The following is an 11,989-nucleotide window of genomic DNA, read 5'->3' as shown; positions in this document are numbered from 1 at the left end:
CGTTAAAAGAGTTTGCTTTGGAAAATGCTTATTTTCTTTTTTATATTCTGTATATGAAAAAAATATGTATGTATGTATGTATTTCCTTTTTATTTTTGAAAACGGAAACGTTTTTTTTCAAAGTATCAAGGAACTTCAACTGCTTTATATGTATGTATGTAAAGAGTACTTTGAAATGTTCATTACTCATTTTATTCATAATGTTGATTAATCATAAAGCAAATTACTCAAATATTTTTGTTTTTGGTTAATCAAAATCTTGATTACTCGAGTAACTGAACATTTGAGTAATCATAATTTCCAATTAATCGAATAATTGAGTTATTTACTTTATGATTAATTAAAATTTTGAATAATCAATTAATCGCACAGCCCTATGAATTTTTCATTTTTCTTGAGAGTTAAGTTAATTTTTTCGGTATTCGAAATATTAAAAAAATTTAGCAATCGTGAAAACTCACCATCTCTATCGAAAACCAGAAACCAGAAATCGAAAAAATGAGCATAAAAGTGCAAAAATTTATGGAATCAATAAATTTATTTTTGCTGACTCTTTTAAAAATTGTTATTAGGTACTTTTAAAAGTTGAGCGCATCTTGAGTTTATAGAACTTTTTATTAAACAAGTAGTTTTTAAGAAAAGAACACAACCGACTTCAAATTTAATTTCTTCATGATCCAATCATCGGATCTCTAAACCAAATTACGGGACGACCCTTGAGGTACCATCTTTCCAATAAAAAAAGGATTATTGAAATCGGTTCACGTGGTCAAAAGTTATGTATTCCGGCGTATTGATAACCTCCTCTTTTTTTGAAGTCGGTTAAAAGTGTTTGAGTTCTTTTAATCTTATGTAAATAAAGTGCAGTTTATGGATTTTAAAACGTTTATTTATTTATTACATACTGTACATAAAACTTGCATGAATGTATTTTAAAGAGCGTATTATCAGAAGCAAATTTTCAGTATTTTCCGGTGATATATATTCAGAAATATAAAACCCCCCCTAAAATATATTCCTGTGTGCGCCCCTGCATTCAAGTATGTTTTTACCTAAATATGTATGTATGCATGTGTGCGTTTTATCTGTGTTTCAAATTACATATTAACATTTTCTTTCTTTTCTTTATTCTACTCTAGAAACACAAGTTTTTGTATATTCGTCCTTTCGGCATCGGAATTCATTACCTGCTGTCCTTGAATTTTTTGGCCTTGTATAAACATGCAAACATATGTACATATGTATGTATCTACATACATTTATTTGTAAAAAATTCTTTTACTCTCAATATTTTCATACCCCTACATAAGTACATATGTATGTATGTAACATACATTGTATATACTATACATAGTATGTACATATTACCAACAAAAATATATGTACACTTAGGTCTCTTTTTATGCGGATTTGAATTTATGCGGTTTTTCAAACCATTATTTCGCAGTAGCGATTTTGCTTTTTTGAGAGTTTTTATTACTTTTTTCAGTGTGTAAAAGACAATGCTTCTGATAAAAAAATTTGTCTTTGTATTCTTACATAATAATAATAGATTGGCGCTTACACATATGTTAGTGTTTGGCCGAGCTTCTCCTCCAATTTGTGGTGTGCGCCTTGATGTTGTCACACAAAGCGGAGGGACCTACAGTTTTACGCCGACTCCGAACGGCGATTGTATTTTTACGAGAAGCTGTTTTTCATGGCAGAAATACACTCGGAGGTTTGAAATTGCCTACCGAGGGGCGACCGCTGTTAAGAAAAAACCTTTTTTTCTGAATTTTTTTTATGTATTCTTACATAATTCGTGTATTTATTGTGGTATTTTAATTTTTTTTTTTGGTTAAAATACAGATAAAATTTTATTTATTTCATTAATGTTCGGTTTTACATGGAAAAATAAGTGTTGAAGTGAAGAAATAAATAGTTTTTTTTTGCTCAATAATGCCTCACTGGATTTTTTATGCGGTTTTTTTAGAATTTTTTACATGGAGTATCTGAATTTATACGGTTTTTGAAAATGCTGGAACGCATCCCCTGTTTTTGTATGAAAGTAAAGAACTTTTTTATGCGGCTTTCTGAGGAACGCATGTACCGCATAAAAAGAGACCTAAGTGTTTATGTATATATCTACATCTGTTTTTGCCTTCATAGGTAACACTGTAGGGTAGGTTGGAGGGAAATAATATTTCAATATTCCCACTCTCTTTAAAGAATAAAATCTTGTAGATATACCAAATACAGTGGTCGGCAAAAATTATAGTTGCACCACATACTGACAAGTTTTAACAATATATTTATTTCGTTATTTAATTTTAGTTGTTTTTTTTATGGAAATATTATTCATTTAATTATGAATTTTAATTAGATTTCTTGGAAAAAGAGTATGCCCATTGAATTGTAATATAATTATGTGCAAGTTTCAAATGGCTAAAAATTACCGTTATTTTTTTTTTTATTTTTTTGACGTATTTGCTTCCATATAACGAATAAACACAATTTATTTTAAATATGGAAGAAAACCGAAACACAAAAATTCTAAAAAATTAACAGTAGTTTTAAGCTACAGTGCCGAACAAAAGTCGCAAACATTTGTGATGGTATGCAAGGAAAACTAAGGAGGTTGGAAAAGTGAGCCAGCGGAAACGGCCTACCAGTAAAACTAAGCAAAACGGAGTTTAAATATTTACTAGAAAGTATAGGCCACCACGATTAAAGGCATCTACTATGGCGCAGAGGGAGCTCACCATCAGTGAATCTGCGAAATATCTGGGGCTTTTGTTAGATAAGAAATTATACTGGACGTGCGGAAAGCTACGGGAGCCACACCTGTAAAGGTGCAGTTACACGTAGATGGGCCATGCCCATAGAACGGTGCATTGTTTATATAGTATACTGTTCTAGTCGGATCAACACTTTTATATGGCGGTCTGGTGCCCTATTTTGGCCAAGAAATCAGCCACCAGCACACTGCAAAAAGTGCAGAGGGCGGCCCTGCTATGGATCAGTGGGACACCACGCACAACGCCCTCGGAAGCATTGAATGTGATGCTAAACATACTGCCCATAGAGATTATGAAGAAGCCAAATGCAGCTCGAACAGCTGTCAGACTGCGGAATCTATCCCGCTGGAAAGCAAAACACTGCAGTCATACAACAATTCCGGAAGGGATTATGTAGTCTGCCGAAGGTAAAGGACAATTGCTTGCCGATGACGACCTTCAATAAAGCCGGATCGGGGAACAATTAGGAGGGCAAAAAGTCATTCCGCCTACCGGACCACTGCAGCGTCTTTCACGCAGAGCTTGCGGCCATACAGGAGACTGCCGAATGCTTAAGACAGAAGCAATATGGTGCAATAAGCTCTACATTTTCTCAGACAAACAAGCAGCTTAAAAAGCTCTGGATTCTGTCACATGCAACACGGAAACACGGTAGGGTTCTGTTATTTCAGGCCGCTTAAAAAGCTCAGGCCCTCCGCGATGGGCCTGGGTATACCACCCAATGAGATTTTGGAAGGGCTTAAAATGAATACCATTGCCGTTCCGCTTATTTGGAAAAATTATGGAAACAGCTGGAAACCTGCAACATGGATAATCCTATGTGTCCGGAACAAGATATGAAAAGACTTAGGGAGCTCCTTTTGCTGAAAAGATGAGAAATTTCTTTGACTACGGGTCTGCCGACCGGTTACATCACTCTGGGTAGGCACGCGACTTCTGTAGGAGCTGTAGGAACGAGAATGAACCTGAAACAGTAAGGAACCTACTTTGCGAATGTCCCGCACTGGGAAAGGGCAGACTAAGGTTCATAGGCATTGGAATGATTGGACACCTGAGTGATATAGCGGCAACAAATATAAGGCGATAGCTCAAATTTGCCAACTTCACATTCACATTATGGTTTTGTATACATAGGAGGAGGGTTACAATTTTATTAATCCAGGATGCGGGGCGACCGCTGTTAGAAAAAACGTTTTCTATTTTTAGATGTTGCTCGGGCTAGGCATCGAACCAATTCTAACCACTTGGTAACAGCGGACGCCATCAGAAGTAAATTAAAATAGCATTCTCAGTTCTTCATAGATGGATCCAAATGGACTAACAGACTTACAAAATACTGAATGCATTTCAGGCTGAGATCTAAGTGTGGTTGGTAAGCATTGTGTACATTGTTTACTCCGTGATCCAATGCCGTCAAGTCGGCAACGATTAACTCGATATAAATTTAGGAATGCCAAAATCTTCTAGAATCTTCTAAAAAACCCATAGTCAATATTTTCTGGTTGTTTCGGAGAATGAAGAAGTAGACGATTGTGCGAGAAAAACGTCTGCTATTACGCTTAGGTAATTGAGACCAGACACATAACCTTTACTATTATCCCTGCTTTCACAAGTTGAGAATAACTTCAGAATATCTGGCAAGAGTTGATGGACTAATATGAACATATCGATCGCTGTGACCTTGGCTTGGAACGGGGCATAAAATTTCTTACGGGAATATTAGCGCGATACAGGACTATTGGCTCCAAAGCCTGCCATTTCCGGAGTGGCTGTAAAGGTGAGTTAGGTGCAGAATGCTTTAAAACTTGCACTTCATCCTAACAAAATTTAATGCGCTATAAAATTGCATACCTAAAATTTTTCTAAAAATTCTGAATAAAAAGTTTGAAATTTTTGCGTGTAGCTCGAAAAGTTTGTTGAATTTTTATAATTATATAATGTGCTAGACTTTTATAAAAAATAAAAAATAGATTAAATAAACAAAAGAAAAATATACAAAACTGGTCAAAATGTCAATTAACTTAATCAGCTGGCCGCAAGTGTGCATTCATACTTACATATACTTCGATTTTAGAGTATAGTTGGCTTAGCTACAAACATATTTACTTTAACAAAGCCGGGAAATTAAGTCATCTGGGAGGGTTTAAAAGTATGTATAGATTTTGTTTAATTAACCTAGAAATTAGATATACAAGTACAATTTATCTTCTTTAGTGCAAATGTTTTTAAAATCGTTTGTTCATTTAGTTATCTTAAAACCGGGGACCCAAAATAACCATTGAATATTAATTTGATTTCTATTTTTTTCGATAACAAATCGTTTAATTTGGATTAAAATTTTTTTTTGGTTAAATTTAATCATTATTTTGTGGCTTTTAAAAATTTTGATAAACAGCAATTGTTATTTCGCATTTATATTTTTTCAGGGGCGGTTAACATTTTAAATAAAAAAAAATTAAATCAGCATTTTATCATATTTTATTATTTTTATTTTTTGCGATCAACAGAAATTATTATAACAAATGAAATGTAAAAAGTCCCCATCGTTCCCACATCTGCAAGAAAATGTATTCAAGGTCAAAGGTCACATAATTTGTTTGTTTTTTGTATTTTTCAGCCAAACCATAAGGCTTATCATAAAATCAGGTTATACAAAAGAGTAGATCATGCAATTATCTAGAAAAACTTTTGTGGCACTTTTGTTCATAAGAATTAACATTTCTGAGATATAGCGATTCAAAAAGTTTTAAAACTGGGTCTTTAGTTTTTCTCTCTTGTTTTAAAAGCATTTGGAAATTTGAGAGAAATGATTGATTAAAAAATTGAAAAAAAATTAAAATTTTTTGGCACACAAGGACGAATACGTGTTGATAATACCTTGTCAATTAATTAAAAATTTTCAGGCTAATAAAGTTAGAAGCAGGGACGGTAATTATTACGAGTAAAATTATTTAAATAAGCTTTTAATGATTATTTTATGATTTAAATTTTTTCGCTTAAAAATAATAATTACTATTGAGTTTTGTTTTTTCTCTCAACGGAAATAATTATTATGTGATTTTTATTTTTTCACTCTGAGATAATAACTATTTATAAGTTTGATTTTTCCACTTAAAAATAATGATTATTTATAAAGGAGTCGTAAAAACGTAAAGAACAGATATTTTGACCTGGAAATTTTGGAACTTATTTCCTTTTATTAGGGTCTCGCTACCTCTGAAAAGGATACGTCGGAAATCACACTGGTCCGTTGGAGTTTTTTGAATAATCTTTATTCTTAAGTGAAAAATTAAAACTCAATAATAAATATTATCTTTGAGCGAAAAAATAAAAATCATAAAATAATAATTTCCCTTGAGTGAAAAAATAAAACTCAAATGCTAATTATTATCTTTAATCTTTATTGGTTAAACTCAAAAAATAAAAAAATCATTGTAAATTACAGTAGGACGTACGAACACAAATACGTAAGTATAGTTAATATTGTTTTACGACGATTAGAACTTGGAGATTTTTTAGCTTAAAATTTAAAAAATATAATGATTATTTTCCATACCTTTCCATAGAAAGGAAAGAAATTTGAGGATGTGGTCGTGTGTATATTAATCACCAACAGATAAATTGGTCAAAATAAATATTTAAAATTTCCAAGGATATTCAGGTATAAAATTTTAAAAGGACATTATCAACGTCTATTCGCCCATGTGCACCAAAAAATTGAATCTACAAAATTTTTCGCTTTTATTTGGTACCCAAATTTTTATTTTATATTGCACTGAATTTTTTTTAAATATTTTTTATTTTTTTGAGAAATACCAAAAACGCAGTTTCACTATTTTGGGGCCCTTGTTTCGTGAATATATTGATTTTTTGTGTGTAAAATTGACAGTCGCACGGTGATATTGCATACAACAAAAATACATAGAACCATTGAAATTGATGACAGAGGTGTGAATATAAAGTAATTAGAGAACAGAGATGTTAAAAATGCTTGTAAAATAATATTTAAATACAAAATATGAATATGCAATGAAAAAGAGAAGAGAAAGATTGTATTGAACAATAAACATAGAAGTTATGAGCACTTAAGCAAAGATACATACAATAATTTCCATCAAAATTTACGATTTACATATAAATAAGTGGACACCCACCTTTTACTAAAATTTTGAATCGCAATATCTCAGAAATGGTAACTCTTAAAGACGAAAGTGCTATAACAGTTTTTATAGATAACCAACCCTTGACCTTTGACTTAGAACACATTTGTTTTTTTTTTTTTGCAAATAAGCGAACGATGGAGACTTTTCGCATTTAATTTATAATGGTGTTTCCAACTTTCGTAACAATTTTCAGTTCTATGTGAATTATTATAAGCTGACTGTTCAAAAGCGGTTAAATTTGATCGGAAAAATAAAAATCCAATTTTAACATTTAATTTATAATTTTTTATTATGACCGTTATGGTCTCTGCTTAAAACAATTTATGCATGTACAAACATACATACATATGTACATATGTACGAGTAAGTAAAGCAAATATCATTTGTAAGTATTTGCATAATATTTATTTTATATTTTTTCTTCAACTAATTAAGTCAGTGTATCTATCTATTCATAGACTTTTATTGAAACTGAGCGCAGCTCGTAGGCGATTGCGTATTCGTGGTGAGGTCCAACGTGACCCAGCTGCTGGTCCGTTGCCATAATTCGATACGGCTCTTAGATCGTATGGTGATACACCTTCATCCACGTCGTCAGCCTCGGTTTTGATTTCCATTTTCTGTAATAAGTAATATAAAAAATTATAATTATCGTAGATACAGTTATACATATGTATGTAGATACAGTAAACAATTTTAAAGTAGAATTCTACAAAAGGCTTTACGGACTTTCAGCACTTTATTCAGCTATAAGTTTTATATTGCCACATGTTTGATGTGGAGTTTTACTCCTACAGAAAAAAAAAACTATTTAAAAATGTCGCCACTACTTTTTACTGCAGTTCTACCCTGTCAACATATTCAGCAATTCAGCCATGGGTGTAAGCAGGCAAGTTGTAAGTTTCTTTCTATGAATTCATAATTAATATCCAATTAAAAAAATGTATGCAATAAATTAAAACTTTGGGTGTCTTCACATCCATTTCGTTAGTTTTGGTAAACTGCTGGTTGTTCCTCGATAATTTTATCAACTGTGAACGTCCTTTTCAGCTTACTTTTGTTAGTTTGACAAAGAGTCTTACTTAAAAAAATGGTAAAATAATTATTTTTAATAGGTTTAGGTATGCTTAGCGTTCACATACATAGGTTTTGTAGAAAAAACAAAAATGAAATTATCACTAAAACAATTTATCGATTTGCATTTTTAAATAAACAAGTAATTTTTTAGCAAAAAAACCCGACTTCAATTCTCATGTAAAACTTTAAGATTACCGTTAATTTTTTCATGATCCAATAATCGGATCTAAGCCAAATTAGGATGGGACCACCTCTAAGGTACCACATTTGCTTTAAAAAAGAATTATCGAAATCGGTTATGCGGTAACATATGTACATGAAAAAATATTCCGACGAATAGACAACCTCCTCCTTTTTGTTGAAGTCGGTTAAAATGAGAAAAATTAATGTGGTAAATTATTATAAATTTTTAACGGCTATATTTTAACATTTCTAATAAAATTTACATAAAAAAAAATCTCAGCATCTAACCAACTAGAAATACTAGTAGCATCCAGTTGACAGGATAGTCTTCCAATTCATTCTCCGCTAAGGGAATAATCATTTTGGTCGCGGCGCTCCAACAGTCGCAATGGCCGACAGAGTAAAACACTAACGTATCTTTCCTGAGAGTTCTCGAGCAGGAAATTTGTTTCTTCTTTGTTTTAACGTGTTTTTTTTTAATCTAGAGTTTTCATTGTAATTTTTTAATCAAATTTTTTGAAAAGCAAATTTTTATTTTTTTTTGGATTTCATTAATTTTTTATGGTACAAACGTCTTAACCACCACCAAGCGGATTCCAACTTGCGATCTTAAAGCTCAAACAGAGTTCTTATTTATATTATATTTATTTATTTAATGTCGAAAGCGAAAAAAAATGCAAATCTGTTACGGAAAATTTGCTTTTGCTCCGATTTTTGAAGCGATTTACTACTGAATCAAGTGTTAAGCATCCGAACACTGTTCTCTACATTTGTACTGTTTTATAAACCGCGGTGTGAATAGCAATAGTTAGTGATGTGGTTAAGTTCGATTTGAGATTGTTAACTTTTTGGTGGGGACATGGTATAACTCTCACCAGCAAGTTAGAACGGGTCACTAAACAAAATATTTTCCTGAAATTCCCGTTTTTTTGTCCCTATCTCATAAATAACAAGATCTACAGAAAAATTGACAAACTGGTTGGCCATTCAATTTCCTACAAAAAAGTTTTTAAATACCAAATCGCTAATATCGATATTTCGTGAGATATTGGGAAGGTGTTGCTCATTTTCTCCATACAAAAGATAATTGTCGAGAATATAATTTGTATGGAAGAACTTGCGTAAAAAAATTACCAAAAATCAACGCGATTTTCCGGCGACTTCAAACTTGCACTTTGTTATACTAAATTTGAATGTGCTATAAAATTGCATACCTAGAATTTTTCTAAAAAATCTGATTAAAAAGTGGCAAATTATTGTGCAAATTTAATGAATTTTCCTTAGTTTTGCACAAAGTTTAGAGATTTTATTATTATTTTTTCTGGTGTAGAACGAACTGTATTTTTATAAAAAATTATCGAAAATAAATTGGAATAAAGAACTTTGTATATATTGCGAAAAATTCACTGTGCCAATACTTTTGTTCGTCTCTGTATGTATTCGTGTTCAAAGATATTTGAACACTGATTTCAGCTTATAAAACTCACTGCTGAATAGAGCACTGCAAGTCTGAAAAGCGCTAAACACTTGAAAAATGTGGTGGTTCGTTCTATTTTTTTAAATCTATTTTTTTTTATATATGTTAAAAGTTATACATACCTGTACTATCAATCGCAAAAGCTGATGTTGTTGGTCCAATAGACGGGTGATATCCCGCAATTTACGCCGCTGACGCTCCAGCTCACTATTTATGAAATCATCGTTGCTTTCAAATGCGATTGTGTCCAAAGAAGCTGTGGAAAATATGAAGTGGTATTTTAATAAAATGGCACAAAATCTTTTCTGGTATTAGTTGTATTCAAATTCAGTTATACGCGTATTTCTCTTGAGCTCTCTCTCTGCTGCACATCTGCGCAGTGCTCGGCTTTCGAAAAAATTAATATTGGTACATTTTACTTACAAAAAATGGTAGAAGTTGGTAGATTTTTTAAAAGAAACAATATCCGATAGTTTTTACTCATTAGGATAAAACATTGCGAATTCATAAAAGATTGTGTTACCAGAGCAGATGGATTTTCGACTCGGAGGTTCTTAATATCAAAGCGATTCTGTAATTCTTACCGGCATTGTGCGTAAAATTTTTTAGTGTATTTTTGGTTTTTGTACTCCTGCTATCCCCTAATATGAATTCGGCTTGGGATAAAACAACAAAAATGTATTCCACGTAATAATATATTCAACAAAAAACCTATACATAAAACTGGACCCGAATACGGCATCCATTATCGAATGAAACCCGATTCGAATCGAATAAAATAAAATGACAGCTGTTTTTTTTTATTCAATTTAAATCGAAAAAGCGAACTCCTATCGAATGCCTAAAAAGAAATTTCGTATAAAATTTAATTCTATCACGGATGCCCTGATTCGGACCCTGTATTAATGTTATAGGAGGGAAGCTCAAAGAATTACATACAAAAACCTATGTATATACATATGCCTATGTTATTCGACACGCTGAATGCGAATTCGAGGTCCCTTCTCCCTAAATCACGTCAAGTTCGTGGCCAGTTAAAGGTCAAGTAGGGAAAAATTCATTGAATAAACCTGAAAATTCAATACAATTCTTCTGAATTTAATCTTGGGATGACCTTGGCATGACCCCTAGATGATATTGAGGCATCATGGGACCCCCATATTCAGATTCAGCGACAATAAAAACAAATATATTTTTTTATTGAATAAATTGTTGGTCCTAATTTATCCTCAAATGACCTCGAAACTGGCATTATGGAGGTTAATGGACATCAGATTCGGGTTCAGCGAGTCTTAGACCCCATATGTATGAATTATCAGGTTTATTCCATGAATTTTTCGATGGCAAAATATGTATTTTAATCTCTTTGCTTTCTTTCCGGTAGAAATGGTAGAGAATATATTATAGCTAAAAAGTTGGTAAATCTACTAATAAAGTGGTAAAGTCCGTGCACTGCATCTGCGTCACTAACCATGAGCAGGCACACTCCTCGACTCTAAGCTCGCCTAAGGATTTTTGGATAGCTTCTATATGGACATTAGTAAATCTGTGTAAAGGAAAGCCGCCAAAAAATTACTTTCACTCACCTTCGTGACAAAAGGACGTAGTTAAGGGCATTTCAACCTTTGAAAATTAGAAAAAGCCATGCAACCCGAACATGCAGCGCCGTGCCAGGTTGGCGTTTGGAGTTATTGAGCGCAATTCTGAATACGCCTGGGGAGTTTGTTCTCCGGGAATTTGTTTCTCCGGAGAAAGAAATCCTCTAATTATTAACTCCCAGGGAGTAGCATTTTCCCCGAAAATTTGGGACATGTTTGACACTTTTTTGACAGCTTAACTCCGCCATTTAAAATTAAAAAATCCTCAGGGAATTTTTATTCGTGATAGAAGGAAAGGGAAAAGAGAAAAACTCCCGGGGAGTTTCTGTTCAGAATCGGTCTGATTATGTCCTCACGGCTAAGGTTATTTGCTCAGAGATTCCATGAGAGCAGGTCATAAATCTCTTGGATTATATTTTTTTGTTTACTTAAAAAAAATGTAAGTTTAGTGGGAAAACGCATTCAAAGTTTGATCAGTTCATCTAATTGGTATACCAAAAGGCAGATGGAAAGACACACATCTTCGTCAATTTTGGGAAGTTTAGATATCTGATCCCAGATGGGCGCTAGAAATCTCGACTCACGGTACTGATTTCAAAATGGCAAGGTCTTTAGACATTTTTCGGGCGGGACGGGACGACACTTCCGATAAAACCGCAACCTCCACATTTCATGCTAGTTAAATTCGGTGGTCATAGGGCGAAAACCTCC

The 11,989-nt window shown here is 32.8% G+C and overlaps 2 protein-coding genes across 2 annotated transcripts in view; both read right to left on the bottom strand.

Annotated features, from left to right (window-relative positions):
- Positions 1–11,989, bottom strand: part of LOC118747292 (integral membrane protein GPR155-like) — a 346,226-nt gene that overhangs the window by 171,600 nt on the left and 162,637 nt on the right. The window lies entirely within an intron of this gene.
- LOC118747078 (transient receptor potential cation channel subfamily A member 1-like) overlaps positions 6,838–11,989 on the bottom strand; it is an 87,196-nt gene continuing 82,044 nt past the window's right edge. Inside the window, exons 12-13 of the mRNA XM_036481071.1 lie at positions 9,803–9,985; positions 6,838–7,563 (exon numbers count right to left, since the gene is read on the bottom strand). Of these exons, the coding sequence (XP_036336964.1) occupies positions 7,396–7,563; positions 9,803–9,985 (351 nt within the window). The 3' untranslated portion in view covers positions 6,838–7,395. The remainder of the gene's footprint in view (positions 7,564–9,802; positions 9,986–11,989) is intronic.

The sequence above is a fragment of the Rhagoletis pomonella genome, unplaced genomic scaffold (assembly GCF_013731165.1).
Source record: "Rhagoletis pomonella isolate Grant_MI unplaced genomic scaffold, Rhpom_1.0 Rhpom_scaffold_00011, whole genome shotgun sequence".
Classification (NCBI taxonomy): domain Eukaryota; kingdom Metazoa; phylum Arthropoda; class Insecta; order Diptera; family Tephritidae; genus Rhagoletis; species Rhagoletis pomonella.
The sequence above is the reverse complement of the archived record's forward strand: the minus strand, read 5'-3'. Positions and strand labels throughout refer to the sequence as shown.